Below are 22,158 nucleotides of genomic sequence, written 5' to 3'. Positions count from 1 at the left end.
TCTTTGCCTTTTATACATGTAAATGTGTGTGCTGTTACATGCGTCATTCCTACCCGCCAATTTTTTTATTTTGGGGGTGTGGCTTGACATTTTTTTCTTTTTTCTGGGTTGTATATATGCTGGGATCCTAGGATCAACTGCAGATATGTTTTTTTTTGTACTGTATGTCCTGATGAAGGGAGCAGAGCTCCTGAAACGCGTAGACAACAAGCTACAATAAAGGAACATTGACCATCTCTTTGTCCTCCTTCCTGATGAAAAGTCCAGAGGAAAGGAACTTTAAGGCCATTTTTTCCACGTTGTATATAGGACCTGGATCAGTTGTGCTGGGTCAGCAGGAGAAATAAAATGTATTATTCAGTGTTTTGTTTTGCAACTAGTGTGGCAATCTCAAAGGGGAAATAACCCTTCTAATATTTTTGAAATTTCTAGATTTCTGATTTTCTCTAGAAATCTGCTTTTACCCCTTCACCCTAGGGCGTTTTCCCGTTTTCTTTTTTCCTTTCCTTCTTCCGAGAGCTGTAACATTTTTATTGTTCTGTCAATCTTGCCATATAAGGGCTTGTTTTTTTGAGGGACAAGCTGTACTTTTAAATGAAAACATACGTTTTATCATAGAGAGTACTGAAAAACAGCAAAAAAATTTCAGATGTGGAAAAACTGCAAAAAAACTGCAATAGTTGTAGGGATATTTTATTCACCATGTTCACTATATGCTAAAACTGATGTGTTGTTGTGATGTCTCAGGTCGGTATGAGTTTGTAGACACCAAGCATGTATACAGTAGGTTTACTTTTATCTAAGGGGTTAAAAAAATTCACAAGTGTGGCCTAAAAAACTGGTGCACTTTTTGCGCCAATTTCCAAAACCCTTAGAGTTCTCATTTTTCAGGATCTTTGGCTCAATGATGGCTTATTTTTTGCGTATTGAGCTGTCATTTTTAACGGTTGCAGAGAAGATAGTTGGTACAGCTAATGATATACTGTACATGCATTACATAAGAAAGTGTGTTAAAACAATCAAGTACTAAGAATTTAGGAAAAGGTGAAGGAAAATCCAGCATCCGCATATAAAATTAAAACATGGATTTATTTAAAAAATTAAAAACTAGAAAAAACCATGACAATATTCCAAGTGGACTAGATAGTCCATTTACGCGTTTCGAACGGTTAACCTGTTCTTAATCATGACCTCAGCTGGTCATGCAGCATTATAGTGGACTAAGGGTTCCTGCAGGTTGTAGACTTGTTGGAAAAGGTAGGTCTTCAGCTTCCTTTTGAAGGTTTTCTCAGTAGGTGAGAGTCTGATATGTTGGGGTAGAGAGTATGGGGGATGCATGGGAGAAATCTTGTATGTATTGTTGGAACAGGAGATAAGATGGGAGGTAAAAAGAAGATCTTGTGAAGATCGGAGGTTGGGTGCAGGTAGGTGTCAGGAGACTAGTTCACAGATGTATGGAGGAGTCAGGTTGTGGATGGCTTTGTATGTAATTGTTAGGGTTTTCAACTTGAGTGTTTGGACAATTGGAAGCCAGTGAAGGAATTAGCAGAGACTAGAGTCTGGGGAATAGCGGGGGAATAAGTGGGTTAGTCAAGCAGCAGAATTTAAAATAGATTGGAAGGGTACAAAAGTGTTAGAAGGGAGGCAACAAAGCAGCAGGTTGCAGTTGACATGGCGGGAGATGATGATAGCATGCACTAGTGTTTTTGCAGAATCTTGGTAAAGGAATGTTCGGATCCAGGAAAATTTTGGGGGTTGGATTCGGCTAGAGGTGGAAAGGGCTTGGATATGTGGCTTGAAGGAGTGAGCAGAGTCAAGGGTTACCCCAAGGCAGAAAGCTTCTGGGACTGCGAAGAGTGAGCCACCATTGACTATGATGGATAAGTCTTGTGAGGGGGTTGAGTGAGATGGGGAAAGATGATGAATTCTGTTTTGTCTGCATTAAGTTTTAGAAACTGAGCAGTGGATTAAATATAGAATTAGACAGGCAGGGGTAAAATAAATAGTAATCATATAAAGCACTCCAAATGACAAGAGGTAAAAATAATGAACAGACCAGAGGAGAAAAAACAAAAAAAGACTAAGGAAGGGAAAAACTAAACACAGCCTTCACGCAGCAAATGTTTTCTGAACGTCTTCCTAGTCCACAGCACACAGGTTCCCTCTAGTGGCAAGCTAGTATGTTCATGATTAAGGGTGAGTGTTTTCACCTGAAACGCGTAGTGCTGGTCATGTCAGTCTCTGTGTCTGCATGATGAAATAAAGACTGATTCTTTGCCTGAAGAGCTGGACATCCTTTCTTCTTACTTTTACAGGGCCGTGGCAGTGCCTGTCCGTGCTCCAGGACAGAATTGGGATTGAGCCTTTTGCACGGTGAGCTGATTCACACAAATTGAATGCTAATGATATTCTATCTCTATCTCTATTTTATTTTTTTAATATTATTATTATTTATATAGCAATATATCATCAGCTTTGCCTTAATTGTTTAAGGCAATACTCATTACTTACAATGCCCTCCATGACACTTGACACATTGTTGACACACCTTCTCATTCAAAGAGTTTTCTCTATTTTCATGACTCTGAAAATTGTAGATTCCCATTGAAGGCATCAAAACTATGAAGTAACACATGTGGAATGAAATACTTAACAAAAAAGTGTGAAACAACTGAAAATATGTCTTATATTCTACAGTATTCTACAGTAGGTTCTTCAAAGTAGCCACCTTTTGCTTTGATTACTGCTTTGCACACTCTTGGCATTCTCTTGATGAGCTTCAACAGGTAGTCACCGGAAATGGTCTTCCAACAGTCTTGAAGGAGTTCCCAGAGATGCTTAGCACTTGTTGGCCCTTTTGCCTTCACTCTGCGGTCTATCTCACCCCCAAACCATCTCGATTGGGTTCAGGTCTGGTGACTGTGGAGGCCAGGTCATCTGGCGTAGCACCCCATCACTCTCCTCCTTAGTCAAATAACCCTTGCACAGCCTGGAGGTGTGTTTGGGGTCATTGTCCTGTTGAAAAATAAATGATGGTCCAAGTAAACGCAAACCGGAAGGAATAGCATGCCAATGCAAGATGCTGTGGTAGCCTTGCTGGTTCAGTATGCCTTCAATTTTGAATAACTCCCCAACAGTGTCACCAGAAAAGCACCCCCACACCATCACACCTCCTCCTCCATGCTTAACGGTGGGAACCAGGCATGTAGAGTCCATCCATTCACCTTTTCTGCGTCGCACAAAGACACGGTGGTTGGATCCAAAGATCTCAAATTTGGACTCATCAGACCAAGCACAGATTTCCACTGGTCTAATGTCCATTTCTTGTGTTCTTTAGTCCAAACAAATCTCTTCTGCTTGTTGCCTGTCCTTAGCAGTGATTTCCTAGCAGCTATTTTACCATGAAGGCCTGCTGTACAAAGTCTCCTCTTAACAGTTGTTCTAGACATGTGTCTGCTGCTAGAACTCTGTGTGGCATTGAACTGTTCTCTAATCTGAACTGCTGTTAACCTGTGATTTCTGAGGCTGGTGACTTGGATAAACTTATCCTCCGCAGCAGAGGTGACTCTTGTTCTTCCTTTCCTGGGACGGTCCTCATGTGAGGGTCCTTCTCCCGTGTCCAACAATTAACAGAGCAAGAGATGGCTGTACAATCCAAAGTGCATTTATTCCAAGCAAATCAAATGGTCCATAACATAATCCACAAAACAAAGGGTAAAATTAGTCCAGCGAGAAATGTCCAGGTCTCTCTGAGAAGTTACTGCTTCTCCCAGAGGATCAATCCTTCTCTCTTCAAGTTCTCAAACAGACTCCCCCATCCCCCCGTGTAAGCAAAGAGGTTAGGTGGATTCCAGGCCCCCTCCTGCACACCTAGAGACAGAAGAGCTTCAAGAAGCTATAACCTTGCGCTACAGGGGGTGATTACCTACAGACAATACAATGTACACACAAGCAGTACAAATAATGGACAGTGAACGAAGCTTAAAATAGGAATCTGCACAAAATGATACACCTCACCCCATATCCCACCATCACAACCTCTCCTACCTTCTGAATAAGTGAGTATGCCATGAGGTCTACACAGATCTTTGGCCATCTCTAAGCCAGTTTCTTTGTGGCATTTGATGGTTTTTGCCACTGCGCTTGGGGAGACTTTCAAAGTTTTCCCAATTTTTTGGACTGACTGACCTTCATTTCTTAAAGTACTGATGGCCACTCGTTTTTCTTTACTTAGCTGCTTTTTTCTTGCCATAATACACATTTTAACAGTCTATTCAGTAGGACTATCAGCTCTGTATCCACCAGACCTCTACACAACACAACTGATGGTCCCAACCCCATTTATAAGGCAAGAAATCCCACTTATTAAACCTGACAGGGCACACCTGTGAAGTGAAAACCATTTCCGGTGACTACCTCTTGAAACTCATCAAGAGAATGCCAAGAGTGTGCAAAGCAGTAATCAAAGCAAAAGGTGGCTACTTTGAAGAACCTAGAATATTAGACATTTTCAGTAGTTTCACACTTTTTTGTTAAGTATTTCATTCCACATGTGTTAATTCATAGTTTTGATGCTTTCAATGTGAATCTACAATTTTTAGAGTCATGAAAATAAAGAAAACTCTTGAATGAGAAGGTGTGTCCAAACTTTTGGTCAGTACTAATATATATATATAAATATATATATATATATATATATATATATAGTCAACATAGGGAGTTGGACTTCTGTAACTTGAATCAATTCATCTTATTGTACATACTGAAATATTGCTACAGTATTGCATTATATACAGCAGGGGTGGAAAACCTTTTTACTGCCGGGGCCCATTTGGATATTTCTGCCAACCTTCGGGGGCCGCACAAAATTATCAGTGTGAAAATGAATCGGCTATATTTGGTCAAACAGTTAATTAACTCACCCCTATTGTGGTGGCCGGAGCTGCTTCTGTTTTGTGCGGCTGTGATGTTCAGTGATACTTATGTTGCTTCTCTCTTTTCCAGGTTTGTCACGGTCTGGAGCGCAGACAACTCTTTGTGATAATAAGATTGGTAGACTATATACATCACACAACAGACACAGGGACTTACTTGTGTATATAAATCACAGGAGACACATACATGACTGAAGGTGCTGTTGGCATATACAGTTAGGTCCAGAAATATTTGGACAGTGACACAAGTTTTGTTATTTTAGCTGTTTACAAACACATGTTCAGAAATACAATTATATATATAATATGGGCTGAAAGTGCACACTCCCAGCTGCAATATGAGAGTTTTCACATCCAAATCGGAGAAAGGGTTTAGGAATCATAGCTCTGTAATGCATAGCCTCCTCTTTTTCAAGGGACCAAAAGTAATTGGACAAGGGACTCTAAGGGCTGCAATTAACTCTGAAGGTGTCTCCCTCGTTAACCTGTAATCAATGAAGTAGTTAAAAGGTCTGGGGTTGATTACAGGTGTGTGGTTTTGCATTTGGTAGCTGTTGCTGTGACCAGACAACATGCGGTCTAAGGAACTCTCAATTGAGGTGACGCAGAACATCCTGAGGCTGAAAAAAAAGAAAAAAATCCATCAGAGAGATAGCAGACATGCTTGGAGTAGCAAAATCAACAGTCGGGTACATTCTGAGAAAAAAGGAATTGACTGGTGAGCTTGGGAACTCAAAAAGGCCTGGGTGTCCACGGATGACAACAGTGGTAGATGATCGCCGCATACTTTCTTTGGTGAAGAAGAACCCATTCACAACATCAACTGAAGTCCAGAACACTCACAGTGAAGTAGGTGTATCTGTCTCTAAGTCAACAGTAAAGAGAAGACTCCATGAAAGTAAATACAAAGGGTTCACATCTAGATGCAAACCATTCATCAATTCCAAAAATAGACAGGCCAGAGTTAAATTTGCTGAAAAACACCTCATGAAGCCAGCTCAGTTCTGGAAAAGTATTCTATGGACAGATGAGACAAAGATCAACCTGTACCAGAATGATGGGAAGAAAAAAGTTTGGAGAAGAAAGGGAACGGCACATGATCCAAGGCACACCACATCCTCTGTAAAACATGGTGGAGGCAACGTGATGGCATGGGCATGCATGGCTTTCAATGGCACTGGGTCACTTGTGTTTATTGATGACATAACAGCAGACAAGAGTTGCCGGATGAATTCTGAAGTGTACCGGGATATACTTTCAGCCCAGATTCAGCCAAATGCCGCAAAGTTCATCGGACGGCGCTTCATAGCACAGATGGACAATGATCCAAGCATACAGCCAAAGCTACCCAGGAGTTCATGAGTGCAAAAAAGTGGAACATTCTGCAATGGCCAAGTCAATCACCAGATCTTAACCCAATTGAGCATGCATTTCACTTGCTCAAATCCAGACTTAAGACGGAAAGACCCACAAACAAGCAAGACCTGAAGGCTGCGGCTGTAAAGGCCTGGCAAAGCATTAAGAAGGAGGAAACCCAGCGTTTGGTGATGTCCATGGGTTCCAGACTTAAGGCAGTGATTGCCTCCAAAGGATTCGCAACAAAATATTGAAAATAAAAATATTTTGTTTGGGTTTGGTTTATTTGTCCAATTACTTTTGACCTCCTAAAATGTGGAGTATTTGTAAAGAAATGTGTACAATTCCTACAATTTCTATCAGATATTTTTGTTCAAACCTTCAAATTAAACGTTACAATCTACACTTGAATTCTGTTGTAGAGGTTTCATTTCAAATCCAATGTGGTGGCATGCAGAGCCCAACTCGCGAAAATTGTGTCACTGTCCAAATATTTCTGGACCTAACTGTACATCACATAAGAAACACTGGGACTGCTGTATATACTGTACATCACAGGAGACAACTACATCACTGGAAACACTGGGGGCACATACATCACACGAGGGGCTGGGGACATCTATATGCCCCCATCACCCTCCCCTGATGTATATTCTTTCAGACTCTCCTTTGATGTATATGTGCCCAGTAGAGATGAGCAATGTTCGAGGTTCGACATTTTCATGTTCGAGTGATTTTGGGGGGTGCTCGAGATTGAACTCGAACTCGAGCTTTTTGCTAAAAGCTCGACAGTTCGATTTACGTTCGAGAACGGTTCGATCAGCATAAACGTGGCTTTTCACAGTAAGGCTATGTGCAAATGTTGCTATCTGCATGTGTCCTGCGTCCCCAGCACAATCCCTCTCCCTTTCCTACTCACCGATCTCGGGCTTCTCGCTGCACGCTGTCACAAATCTGCTGTGTCTTTTCCTCTTTAGAAAATGGCTGCCGCTTCATTAGTCAATTAGTTATTCTGTGCTTTCCCCACCCACCGGCGCTTAAGATTGGTTGCAGTCAGACACGTCCCCAAGCTGAGTGACAGCTTTGTCACTGCAACCAATCACAGCCGCCGGTGGGTGGCTCTATATCGTGCAGTAAAATAAATAAATAAATAAATTAAAAAAAAAAATGCGTTTTCCCCCATATTTGATACCAGCCAGGATAAAGCCACACGGCTGGAGGCTGGTATTGTCAGGATGGAGAGCACCACGTTATCGGGAGCCCACCACCCTAACAATATCACCCAGCAGCCGGCCGGAATAGCCGGAATAGAATTAGATGCGACTGTCCCGGGGGACTCTACCCAGCTCATCCCGAATTGCCCTGGTGCGGTGGCAATTGAGGTAATAAAGAGTTAATCATGCCAGGCGTCTCCCCGAGATACCGTCCATGATTAAACTTAAAGTTAAAGTAAAGAAACGCACACACCAAAAAATACTTTATTTGGAAAAAAAGACAAAAAAAATCACCTTTCCCCCCTTTATTAACCCACAACTTCCCCTCCAGGTCCGACGTAATCCACACGACACTGTCAGCTCTTCTACAGAACACTCTGATCAGCTCCACATAGCAAGAAAGTGCATCGCATGGTTAGAGCGCTCACTTAAGAAGCATGAGGTTGCGAGTTCTAGTCTCAGTAAAGAATGTTTTTTGGGGTTTTTTTATTTTTAATTTTAATTATATTTATAACATATTTATAATTATAACTTTATTATGCACTGAGGGGAGGGGCCGGATATCAGCTGTGAGCTCTCTCTCCTTTCTCCCTCTCCTTTCTTTCTCTCTCTCTCTCTTTCTCTCCTTTCTCTCTCTCCTTTCTTTCTCTCCTTTCTTTCTCTCCTTTCTTTCTCTCCTTTCTTTCTCTCCTTTCTCTCTCTCCTTTCTCTCTCTCCTTTCTCTTTCTCTTCTTTCTCTTTTTCTTTTTTTTTCTCTTCTTTCTCTCTTTCTCTCTCTCTTCTTTCTGTCTTTCTCTCTCTCTCCTCTTTCTCTTCTTTCTCTTTTTTCTCTCTCTCTTCTTTCTCTCTTTCTCGCTCTCTCCTTCCTCTCTCTCCTTACTCTCTCTCTCCTTTCTCTCTCTCCTTTCTTTCTCTCCTTTCTCTCTCTTTCGTTTCTCTCTCTCCTTTCTCTCTCTCCTTTCTTTCCCTCATTTCTCTCTCTCTCCTTTCTCTCTCTCCTTTCTCTCTTTCATTTCTTTCTCTCCTTTCTCTCTCTCTCTCCTTTCTCTCTCTCCTTCCTTTCTCTCCTTTCTCTCTCTCCTTTCTCTCTCTCCTTTCTCTCTCTCATTTCTCTCTCTCTCCTTTCTCTCTCTTTCCTTTCCCTCTGTCCTTTCTCTCTCTCCTTTCTCTCTCTCCTTTCTCTCTCTCTTCTCTCTCTCTTTTCTTTCTCTCTCTCTTCATTCTCTTTCTCTTCTTTCTCTCTCTTCTTTCTCTCTTTCTCTCTCTTCTTTCTCTCTTTCTCTCTCTTCTTTCTCTCTCTTCTTTCTCTTTCTTTCTCTTCTTTCTCTTCTTTCTCTCTTTCTCTCTCTCTTCTTTCTCTCTTTCTCTCTCTCCTCTTTCTCTTCATTCTCTTTTTCTCTCTCTCTCTTATTTCTCTCTTTCTCGCTCTCTCCTTCTTCTCTCTCCTTTCTCTCCTTTCTTTCTCTCCTTTCTCGCTCTCCTTTCTCTCTCTCTTTTCTCTCCTTTCTCTCTCCTTTCTTTCTCTCCTTTCTCTCTCTCTCCTTTCTCTCTCTCCTTCCTCACTTTCCTTTCTCTCTCCTTTCTTTCTCTCCTTTCTCTCTCTTTTCTCTCTCTCTCCTTTCTCTCGCTCCTTTCTCTCTCTTTTTTCTCTCTCTCTTTTCTCTCTCTCCTTTCTCTCTCTCCTTTCATTCTCTTCTCTCTCGTCTCTCTTCTCTCTCTTCTCTCTCTCTTTTTTCTTTCTCTCTCTCTTCATTCTCTTTCTCTTCTTTCTCCTCTTTCTCTTCTTTCTCTCTTTTTCTTTCTCTCTTTCATAAAATAATTAAAAAACAAATGATGTGGGCTTCGCCCCATTTTTGTGTCCAGCTAGGTTCAACTAGGCAGCTGGGGATTGGAATCCGCAGCACAGGTTAGCCCAAGCTTTCTGGGCCCCTCTGCTGAGAATTTCAATCCGCAGCCGCCCCAGAAAATGGAGCTTTCATAGAAGCGCCATCTGGCGCTGTATCCAACTTCTTCCAGCTGCCCTGGTGATGGTGGCTCGCTGGGTAATTATGAGTTAATACTAGCTTTGTTTTTCTAGCTAGTATTAAGTCAAAGATTCTTAATGTCAGGCAAGTTTGACCCAGCCATTAAGAATCTCCAATAAAGGGTTAAAAAAAAGACACCACACAGAGAAAAAATACTTTAATGGAAATAATACACAGACACACTTAGAGACTCCATGTTTATTACTCCCTCTTATCCCTCCATGATCCATGGTCTTCTGTCTTCTTTCTCCTTCAACCCATGCAGCTCTGCTACATCAGCAGCGCTGCATGAGGAAGACGCTGCTGTTCCCTGTGCAGGCTTTTCACTCCGTGAGTGATCAGTGCTGCTGGCTGTAAGCGGTGACGTCACCGCTAACAGGCGCGTTGCTATAGCAACGGTGATTTCCGTTATTGACTGGCTGTGGCAGCCGGTGAATAACGGAACGGGGAAGCAGAACGGGGAGTCGACCGTGTGCCATAGTATGTCGCCGGTACATGGAGATACACAAACGATCACCGCATACTGGAAAGATGCCCTGACAGGACCTAGGACAGGACATGACGTCAAAGCCATGTGACCAGTCTGTAGCCAATGAGATAATAGACACGTGACTGGTCACATAGGTCCTATCATCAGTGCTGGTTACCGGGAGGACGCAGCGAATATCGGAAGGAAAATTGGCAGGAGACAGAGTGCAGGACACATCGCGGGGACAGGTAAGTGTTATGGCAATGTTTATTAACTGTATGTGTACATTTATAATGTGTTTTTATGTGTTTGTGATTGCCTCCCATTGGTTTCAATGCAGTTCGAGAGGTTTGTCGAATGGCTCGCCGAACCGAACTCGAACGTGGCCTCCGTTCCACGAACCGAACTCGAGCCTCTAGAGGGTGGCTCATCTCTAGTGTCCAGCCCCTCCTGTGAAGTATATTTGCCCAGCCCCTCCTGTGAGGTATATGCGCCCAGCCCCTCCTGTGAGGTATATGCACCCAGCCCCTCCTGTGAGATCTATGTGCTCAGCCCCTCCTGTGAGATCTATGTGCCCAACCCCCCCTGTGAGATCTATGCGCCCAGCCCCTCCTGTGAGATCTATGCACCCAACCCCTCCTTTGAGATCTATGCTCCCAGCCCCTCCTGTGAGATCTATACTCCCAGCCCCTCCTGTGAGATCTATGCTCCCAGCCCCTCCTGTGAGATCTATGCGCCCAGCCCCTCCTGTGAGATCTATGCGCCCAGCCCCTCCTGTGATGTATATTCCCCAGCCCTTTCTTTGATGTATATGCCCCCAGCCTCTCCTGTGATATGTATGGCCCCAACATTTCCAGTGTGATGTATATGCCCCCAGCGTCTCCACTGTGATGTATATGCTCCATCCCCTCTTGTGATGTATATGCTCCTAGCATCTTTAATGTGATGTATATATCACAGGATGGGTTGGGGCATACACATCACAGGAGATGCTGGGGCATACCCATGACAGGACGGTCTGGGAGCATATACATGACAAGAGATGCTGGGGGCATATACATGACAAGAGGAGCTGGGGAACAGACATTACTATTTCACTGGTAGGAATAAGCATTGCTGTGAGGCACAGATGGCACTGGGGGGGCACAGGCATCACTAAGGCCACACAGAGAGCACTAGGGGAGCATGGACATCACTAGGAGGGCACAGGCATCACTAGGGGGCCACAGGCATCACTAATGGGGGGAACACAGACATCACTAATGGGGGGGAACACAGACATCACTAATGGGGGGGCACACAAACATCACTAATGGGGGGCACACAGACATCACTAAGGGGGGCACACAGACATCACTAAGGGGGGCACACAGACAAGACTGAGGGGGGGAACACATACCTCACTAAGGGGGGCACACAGACATGACTGAGGGGGGCACACAGATATCACTGAGGGGGGGCACACAGACATCATTGAGGGTGGGTACATAGACATCACTGAAAGGGGGCACACAGACATCACTGAGAGGGGCACACAGACATCACTGAGGGGGGGCACACAGACATCACTGAAGGGGCGCACACAGACATCACTGAGGGGGGGCACACAGACATCACTGAGGGGGGCACACAGACATCACTGAGGGGGCACATAGACATCACTGAGGGGGGCACATAGACATCACTGAGGTGGGGCACATAGACATCACTGAGGGGGGCACATAGACATCACTGAGGGGGGCACATAGACATCACTGAGGGGGGCACACAGACATCACTGAGGGGGGCACACAGACATCACTGAGGGGGGGCACACAGGCATCACTGAAGATGAGCACAAAGACATCACTGAGGGGGGCACAGACATCACTAGAAAGAGACTGGGGAGGCTGCACACAGCACTTGGAGCTGCACACAGCAGTGAAGGGGGCATGTTACACCAGAGAAGGGGCGGGGAGCGGGTGGCACACAGCGCTGTGCAGCGGGCGGCACACAGCGGTGGAGGGGGCATGCTGCACCGGAGAAGGGGCGAAGAGCGGGCGGCACACAGCGCCGTGCAGCGGGCGGCACACAAGTGCCGTGCAGCGGGCGGCACACAGCAGTGGAGGGGGCATGCTGCACCCGAGAATAGGCGGGGACCGGGCGGCACATGGCGTCGTGGAGCGGGCGCTACACAAGTGCTGGAGAGTGGGCAGCACACAAGCGCTGGAGAGTGGGTGGCACAATGCTGGAGGCGGTGAAGGTGATGTGGGACGGAATCGCAGAGCGATAAACCCGCCCACAAAGTAAGTCCTGAGCACGCTGGCATCTGCCACCGAGAGTGCTCATTGGTGTGCGCAAGCAGCGCATGTGGAGATTTAAAGGGCCGGCAACCGGTAATACCGCGGCGGCGGCCGTAGCACTGCCGCCCCCGGAAATCTGCCTGCGGGCCATACAAAAGGTCATGGCGGCCCCACCCCTGATATACAGTATTGAAAATGACAGTCTACTATGAAGTCCAGCCATGGACATAGCTTCATAGGAAAACCAAGATAGTAGTGATCTGGGTCTTTACTAGGCCTATGGTGTGTCACGGTAACCCACTGTCATTTTGTTATTACATTGTGAGCATTTAAATGGTTAACTTCAGCAATCAATGCTCATTCCAGTTGCTGCTGTTAACAGTAGATGTATGCCACGTATGCCGGAAGTAGTTAAATATCCTTTAATGGAAGTCTTAATGAATTTAGGATGATCCCCCCCTTTCTTAGTGCTCTTCTATTAAGTAAAGTGAATAACACAATCTCTCATTTCCAAGGGCTCTGCATTTCCATGTGTTAAATTTAGGGTTAATATCTAATAAAAAGAGATCCATTTAGAATCATAGCTATACCAAAAAGACATTTTAGTAACTTACAGCTAGACATGTATTTTGATTTGTGACAGAAAAAAAAGATGTGCTAAATTATTCTGAATAACAGCTGTAGTTAAAATGTCAACTTTGCACTATGTGACATATATCTCAACCAAATGCCTCAATCAAAGCCACCAGAGAGCAGTGTCATATCAGTTGCACTCAATTACCTAGCATTGCTTGTAATTGTTAGAGAATTTTTCCCTTTCTGTAGCCCAGGGTGCAATTTTTTAGTCACTTCTGATTGCAAAGTAAAATCCTGACTTGACCTAAAAGTTCTCAGTTTAATTTAATCCATTTGCAATTAGTTGCAAATTAATTCCAGCATGAGTGGTAAATGGCCCGAATCTTTCAAATGTAGCCACTGAGAACCATAGCAGAGATAATTAAAGATGCACTCATGTTAAAGAGCAATTGCAAATAGAAACATTGATAATGTATTTCTGATTTCTCCACTGTAAGCCGAGCACACCATTTAGTGACTATTGAAATCACTTTAAAATCATCCGTTTTATCATTAAATGATATCAAACCAATCATATATTGTGATTAGGCTGCCAGCGTCTTTCAGTCAACCACTTACCAATCAAAATAAAAATTCATGTTTTAAGTGAAGAATTATCCTGCTCTGATATATTCCGACTTCTAGCAGCTTCAGATACTGATTAGCAGTTAACAATTCAGCATTCTGACAATAATCAACAAAATCGTCAGAATAACACCGTTTTATTTACGTGTAATAAATAATCATGAAATATTTCATCTATGTACGGTATAAACCAGCTATCAAAACTCAGGCTATCATTATGGAAGCTTGGAATAACAGTTAAATAAAGATATAATTATCAAGTGCTTATGTAAATGATTAATCAAACATTACTATTTTACTATGGTCTTCATAGTAATAGTTTTCCATGAGAAAGCAATAACTGTTACCTCTCTATGATCCTAGACAACATTTTCCAAACCACAGGGACTAGCAATCACCACATCAAGATGGAGATAAAATGGAGAAGTTGAAAAATTTCTCCATAGTTGTTTTTGTGAGTTAACACTCGCCTTGATATTGACACTATTTTGCAGCAGTTCCTTCACTCCAACAATCCATATGTTCAACGTTTCAAGACTGCACTTGAATACATGCCAAATGACGATTACAAGGTTGTCATTCGAGCTGACAAAACACCACAAGGTGAACATCAGCGACGTTTCAATGCTCCGACATTTGATGAGGTAGCCATCTTGATTGTAGGCAATGATTTTCAAAGCCATGACATTGTGCTTCAAAAAAGGAACAATAGTTTGCAACGAGTAGCAGAAACTCACAGGTCCTATGATGCTCTGCAATATCCAATCATCTTTTGGCAGGGACAGGATGGCTATCACTTTGGAATACCTCAGACAGATCCTACAGCAGGCAACCCTTCAGAAAAAAAAGTGTCTGCCATGGACTTCTATGCATATAGGATCATGACAAGATTTGCAGAGGAAAATCACATCTTGAAATGCAGACACCTCTTCCACCAATTTATTGTTGACATGTATGCAAAGATTGAGAGTGAACGTCTTTTATATATCCGACTAAATCAAAAGAAGCTAAGGGCAGAGTAATATATTCACCTTAGAGATGCTGTTGCAAATGATGCTGATCCAAAAGAGTTGGGGAAAATGGTTATTCTTCCATCAACTGTCACTGGAAGCCCACGACACATGCATGAGTACACACAGGATGCAATGACTTATGTGAGAAAGTATGGCCGTCCAGATCTTTTCATCACATTTACTTGCAATACTGCCTGGGAGGAAATTGGAGGGCACCTGTTGCCGGGCCAAAAAACAGTGAATCGCCATGACCTTATTGCTCGGGATTTCAAACAGAAACTTTCAAAAATTATTAATCTCATCAGAAAATCACATATTTATGGTGAGACGCAGTGCTGGATGTATTCAGTTGAATGGCAAAAAGGCCTTCCTCACGCCCACATCTTGATCTGGCTGAAACAAAAAATACAGCCTACCGAAATTGATAATATCATCAGTGCCGAATTGCCAGACCCTCAGATTGACCCATTGCTGTTTGACACCATCACAAAAAACATGATCCATGGTCCGTGTGTGAGTGTCAACAAAAATTCTCCCTGTATGATTGATGGCAGGTGTTCAAAGCATTACCCACGAGCCCTGGTCCAAGAAACCCAAACAGGACAAGTTGGATATCCAGTCTACCGAAGAAGGAAGCCAGGGGATGGTGGTTTCATAACAAAGCTCAAAATGCGTGTTGGATCATCACTCCAAGAGATAAAAATTGACAACAGGTGGGTAGTGCCTTACAACCCTTTGCTCTCAAAAATCTTCCAGGCCCACATAAATGTCGAATCTTGCAACTCTGTGAAATCAATCAAGTATATCTGCAAATATGTCCACAAAGGAAGTGATCAAGCAGTTTTTGAACTCCAGAAAAATAGACCTATTATTGATGAAGTGGAGGCATTCCAGATGGGCAGGTACATAAGCAGCAATGAAGCTGTTTGGAGAATACTAGGATTCTCCATTCATGAGCGCTACCCACCAGTTGTGCATCTGAGTGTGCACTTGGAAAATGGACAGAGAATTTACTTTAACCCAGCAAACTTGCAGCAGCAACTCCTATCACCACCTAAGACCACCATCTTGGCATTTTTTGAGCAATATCAACATGACCCTTTTTAAAAACAATTCTCTACTGTGATTTACCAAAGTACTACACTTGGAATTCCTCCAGAAAAACACTGGAACAGAGGAAACGGGGGCTTGATATTGAAGGCTATCCAGGGGTAAAAGCAACTGATACTCTTGGTCGTGTCTACACTGTTCATCCATCAAGTGCAGAGTGCTTCTACCTGCGCATGTTACTTCATGTTGTCAAAGGTCCTACATCATTTTCTGACCAGAGATTTGGACAAAGTACAAAACTGATCTCAGTGAGGACATCCTCATGCAGATTAGAAGGAAAAATCCTCAGCAACTCATCAACTTCACTGAGGAAATGTTCAATTAAACTTTAATGCTCCTTAAAGATCAGTGCATAGCAATGTCAGGAAAAGCCTTACAGTTGCTTGGTTTGCCTGCTCCAATAAGAAATCCTGAAGGCATCCAAATGTGTAGGGAGATTTTCATAGAAACAAACTACAATATTGATGAACTGACAGCATTTGTGTCTCAGAACGAGCCATTATTGGTACCAGATCAAAGGGACGCCTATAACTACATTTTAAGTTTCAGTGAAACCAACGAAGGTGGGATTGTCTTCCTTGATGCTCCAGGTGGAACAGGAAAGACATTTGTAATCAACTTGCTCCTGACAAAATTTCGACAACAAAATAAGACTGCACTTGCAGTGGCATCTTCTGGAATTGCTGCTACGCTTTTAAAAGGTGGCAGGACAGCAAATTTGACATTCAAACTACCACTTAACCTGTCTCATAGTGACAGCCCCATGTGTAATATTGCCAAGGGATCAGGACTGGCCAAATTGCTTCAAAATTGCAGTGCCATCATTTGGAATGCACCATGTCACACAAAAGGGCTCTGGAAGCAGTGGACAGACTGCTGCAAGACCTGCGTAGCAACAAATATATCATGGGAGGAGTAGTTGTTGTTTTGGTAGGTGACTTCCGCCAAACATTACCTGTTATTCCAAGATCAACCCCTGCAGACGAACTCAAAGCGTGTCTCAAAGCATCATACCTTTGGAGAAAAGAAAAGAAAATGCCACTGAGCACAAACATGAGGGTATACATGACAGGTTATGTTTCTGCTGGACTGTTTTCAAGCCAGCTGTTGACTATTGGAGATGGCAAAGCACCTGTAAACTCAACCACTGGACAGATCACCTTCCCAAGCAACTTTTGTTGCATTGTGACTTTCATTGAGGAGTTGAAAGAAAAAGGTATTTCCAAACATCCAACTCCACTTCAAAAATTCTGGCTGGCTGTGTGAAAGAGCTATTCTAGCTCCCAAAAATGACAGCATCAACAAGATCAATCTTCAAATTCTAAATCTCCTTCCAGGTGTGTGCACAACCTACAAGTCAGTGGATACAGTAAAGGCCACTTTACACACAGAGATAAATCTTTGGCAGATCTGTGGTTGCAGTGGAATCATGGACATATTGTTCCATTTGTACACAGCCACAAACCTGGCACTGATTGTCCACAATTTCACTGCAACCACAGATCTGCCGCAGATTTATCTCTGTGTGTAAAGTGGCCTTTATAGACCCTGCTCAAGCATTATTTTATCCAACTGAGTTCCTCAATTCCTTGGAGCCACAAGGACTTCCTCCTCACAACCTCTTTCTAAAACCTGGAGCACCTATTCTGCTATTGAGAAATTAAGATCCACCAAAGCTGTGTAATGGATCAAGACTCTTGATTAAGATCCTGTTTCCACATGTAATCGAGGCAACCATTTTGACAGGATGTGCCACAGGAGAAGATGTATTCCAACAATTCCTCTTATTCCATCTGATTTGCCTTTTGATTTTAAACGCCTCCAGTTTCCTGTTCGACTGGCATTTGCTATGTCCATCAACAAGACTCAGGGACAGTCTTTGAAAGTAGTTGGAATTGATTTACAATCTCCATGCTTTTCTCATGGTCAACTTTATGTGGCCTGTTCAAGAGTTGGAACAGCCAAAAATCTGTTCGTCATTGCACCTGAAGTAAGAATGTCATCTATAAAAAGGCTCTCGAATAAGGAGTAGAAGATTACTTCACATTAGTTGGCCAATTTACTTAAATCTGGGTGGAATATCTGTGGTATTGAAATATATGTTGTGAAATGCTTCTATTAGCTTAGTTTTTGCCTTTTAATAATTACATTTCTATCTATGTGTTTTGTGGATTTTGTGTGCAGAATACATTTTTGTTAATACATTCTATTTTGTTAACAGCAGTTATTAACCCGGGCGAAGCTGGGTAGTACAGCTAGTATTTAATAAAGGTCAATTTTATTTGATAATTTAGTTGTGATACGCCTCTTTTCTCTTATGGATACTGTGTGAGCATCGTTGGGCTCCTCTAGTGTCAGTGTGCATGGGCAGGAGCAAAGATTTAGGTTTAGAGAGTGCTTTGTGTAAGATAATTTGGGGGGTGACAGACTCCTTTCAAGCAGTTTTACAACACAACACCTTAGATTTTTACAATTTTAAGGTTAAATTAAAGTCTACTGTCTTAAATTGTAAATCTATCTATGTATAATAAGACTGGCATTCATAAGCTTTTTATTCAGCTCCCGTACAACACATGATAAATTATCTATATAATATTATCTACCTTATAAGGACAAATTGTCTCTCCAGTAAAGGAGACAAACTCTGGCACAGCGCCACCTATTGGAAGTAGCGATCCTAAAAGTCACAAGTGGATTTTCGACAATCCTTTGCAATATGACTCAGGATATATAAGCCAGATCAGAATCCCAATTTGCAGACACGGTGTTTCGGGGTGCTTGCCCCTCGTCAGTGCAAAGTATGGGGGTGTCTGATCTGGCTCATGAGAAAGCTATGTGGGGACCACGGGGGAACACTATTCTCCTTAAGGAGACTTTGCAAGCCAGTCTGGCTGCCAGGTAAGGGGACTTATAGCTGCAATGCCCCTAAAATTCCACGGGGGAACACTATTCTCCTTAAGGAGACTTTGCAAGCCAGTCTGGCTGCCAGGTAAGGGGACTTATAGCTGCAATGCCCCTCTGGGAAATATTCAAATTGTCTCTCCAGTAAAGGAGACAAACTCTAGCACAGCGCCACCTATTGGAAGGACAAATCATTTAAACAAACTCTTAATTTTGCAATAAATTAGTAGGTTATTATTGAAACAAGCTTTCAGGGGAAGAGCGCTGTCAATTTTCGCTCATTGTTATCATCTTTTATCCGAGTAACTGTTTTAGACCTTTAGAAAATGCCCTTGCACTTTTCATTCTCCGCTCTCTGTTTGAAATGTGCATTAGCAATCAATTCATTTCTGTAGCATTGTACAGCTGAATAGAAAGACAATTTCATTAGGTTTTCATATTAGAAGATAAAGCTGAATGTACGAGGAGAAGAAGATGAAGCATCTTGTCCTGGCAGCTATTGTGACATATGAATTTCATCAGAGCTGTGCATGATGTTATTATCATGTTCCTCCTTTCAATACAGTCAAATATAATCACATTTTACGATCACCTGCAGGACATGCAGAATAAATACGATCCGATCCTATCAGTTTGGGAGCTGTTTTAACAATGAATTGACATTGCTTATTCTTTATATTTATATGGGGATAAAATGATGTTTACACCTCACTGTCTTTTTCATAATAACATAGAAATGTTGTAAATGTGTTGTTTGCTACAAAATAGAGCAGAATGTATAAGTAACGTTTGCTCTAGGTCAGAAACAAAATGTTTAGTTCTGAGAGGTTAAAACATTGACCTCAAGACAAATAGAGGCTGTGAAGGTTTCTCCTCCTAACTAGTCAAGTTTCCTTATTAGAAATATAGCTGTTATTCACATAAGTATCATTAAAACTGCAGGTGCTAAATATAAGCTCATAACATTCTAATTACTTCCTGCACATTGCCTGTTTTCTAGCATTAGCATAAAATAGTGATGATTTCCCAGGTCATCTCATTATTGTCTTGCAGTTAGCTCTGTGTGACATTTCCTTAATAACATGCATTTTACACCCATCTTGTACTTATATATAGTTGTAGATACTAAAATCATGCAAAATAGAATATGAGTAGTTGTACAATGTTGTACAATGTCAATGGCTAAAAAACATGGTAATAGAACAATTGGCTTCTGCTACACCAAATTTCTAATATATGCTAAAAGTAAGATATTTCTCTGCTTTCTTTTCTATTATTTGGTTTATTGCTATAAAATATCTTGTTCTTTATGCCAAAATCTTGAATCTGTAAAATTTTAATCTATAAAGTATTTGTACATGCACAGATACTTGCTCGTGACTACCTTATACAGTATAATGCTTTATTTATTTTGTATCAAAAATGTCTAAACCATTATACAAAATCAGCACTTATAAACTTGTGCTTAAGCAAACCCATGCCCAATCTATTCTATAATACACTTCGTCACTTTGGAGTTTTGTGGGAAATCATCTCTTGCCTTTTTTTCTCAGTTCTTTTTTGTGTTGTTCCAATACAAACAAAGGATATAAACATGTGTATAACAAAACATGTGCAATTGTAATAGTTTTCTTTGAAAAATAATTTGTTTTTTTGGAAACAATTTCAAGGATGCCAACACTTTCAGCCATGACTGTAAGTGTTGCCCCCCTCCACCTTCATTATGTAGTAATGTCCCCCATCCTGCATTAATGTCCCCCGTCCTGAACTCTTTCCGGCTACATATATCCCCAATCCTGGTAAATATGTCCCCAATCGTGGGTCCCTTCCCTTCTTGTTAAACATGTTCCCCATCCTGGTATATATGTCTCTCATCTTCTGACCCTTCCTGTTATATATGTCCCTCATCTTGGTATATATGTTCCCCATCCTGGTATATATGTCCCTCATCCTGGGTCCTTCCTGTTATATATGTTTCCATTCTGCCTCTAATGCGTAAAAAAGAAAAACAATGTATTCTACTCACCCTCCTCCACTGCCACAATGCACAGCATCCTCTTCCCTTCAGGTTACATTGGTGTGCCTGCTATGGCGATGCATGAAGAAGCTGCTCTAATTTGCAGCGATACATGTGGGGTACCTCCATTGATCCCTACTTTGAGCTATGGGTCTTGTAATATGCACTTTTCATTGATTATTTTTCATGTAATGTGGATGCCAACTCTTATGTCCATCATTCGTTATAAATACATTTTCATAGTAGCAGGCAAATACAATCACCTACTGATTTCAGTATTAGGACTGTTTCTGGTGCTCTCTCTATATTTTCCTATGTACATTCCTAATTAGGGATGTTTTAATTGTTTCCATATGGTTTGAGTACTAATTAAATATTTGATTCTGTCATTATCTATTTCACTGCAAGACCCCTAAGTGGCTTTATGGTCACTGTAAAAAAAGAAAAAAAGGAAGCAAAGAGGTTAAAGCAATACATATTTACATAGTTTCCCTGAGGCTGCAACACTGTTTCCGGGGCTGATAATAATCCCTCATACATATTCACTGGTTTCCCCGCCCACTGGCGTCTCGGATTGGCTGCAGTCACACTGCGCGACTACCCTCTCTGACAGTGTTATACTGCTGGTGAAAAATAAATAAATACATTTTTATGCTCTGAAGTCCCCCAATATATTGATACCAGTACCGATAAAGTCCATGGCTAAAGGTTGCAGCCTGCAGCCATGCTCATTATCTTCGCCTGGTATCAAAATAAGAACCAAATGAGGCTTTTTTTAACAAAAAAATTAAATAAATATCTTTAAAAAACAGTGTGCGGTCTCCCCCAATTACAGCTGGGGGCTGGTATTTTCAGGCTGGGGAGGCCCATGGTTATTTGGCCCTACAGCCTAAAAATAGCAGGCTGCAACCACCAAAAATTGTCGCATCCAATAAATGAGACAATCCCAGAACTTTACCTGGCTTTTCCCGATAGCTTAGTGTGGTGGCAATTGGGGTATTAAGGGGTTAATGGTCTATGAGACCCCCCCATTACTAATCTGTAAGTGAAAACAAATAAACAAACACCAAAAAAATTCTTTGTTTGGAATAAGATTCAAAAAGTCCACCTTCTTTCACCATTTTAACTCCAAAAGACTCAGGTCCGATGTAAACCACATGAGGTCCCACAACGATTCCAGCTCTGCTACATATGAACTGACAACATGAGGCCAAAGAACATGACCACCTGCTGTGAGCTTCAGCCAGCAGTGAGGTCACTCAGGTTAGCTGTGGTCACAGCTGGAGGTTCCCACAGCTCTCCACCTGTGACTGCAGGTACTCTGACGTCAGGGGACCTTCTGAGGTAAGGTCGCTGAGTTAATTGGAAACCCCTAAGGTGAGGTTACCTGGGGTCACAGATGAAGGTTCATGAGAACTTTCAGCTGTGACCGCAACTAACCTAAGTGACTTGAATAGGAGGAAAAAATATCGGCACATCCAACTTAAAATAATTTATTTCTTTATTTTCACATGGTATTAAAAAAGTCCATTCATATTTAGAAGACCCTGATGCGTTTCTGACGCAAAAGAGCGTCCTTAATCATAGGCCTATGATTAAGGACGCTCTTTTGCATTGGAAATGCATCAGGGTCTTCTA

At 42.2% G+C, this 22,158-nt stretch overlaps 1 protein-coding gene across 1 annotated transcript; it reads left to right on the top strand.

Moving 5' to 3' along the window:
- The first annotated feature begins 14,558 nt into the window (after window positions 1-14,558).
- LOC142315251 (uncharacterized) lies at window positions 14,559-15,599 on the top strand. Its single transcript, XM_075352536.1, has one exon. The coding sequence runs from the start codon at window positions 14,559-14,561 to the stop codon at window positions 15,597-15,599; it is 1,041 nt and encodes a 346-aa protein (XP_075208651.1).
- Window positions 15,600-22,158: the final 6,559 nt, after the last annotated feature.

This window comes from Anomaloglossus baeobatrachus, chromosome 1 (genome assembly GCF_048569485.1).
Source record: "Anomaloglossus baeobatrachus isolate aAnoBae1 chromosome 1, aAnoBae1.hap1, whole genome shotgun sequence".
Taxonomy (NCBI): domain Eukaryota; kingdom Metazoa; phylum Chordata; class Amphibia; order Anura; family Aromobatidae; genus Anomaloglossus; species Anomaloglossus baeobatrachus.
This window is presented reverse-complemented; position numbering and strand designations above follow the sequence as displayed.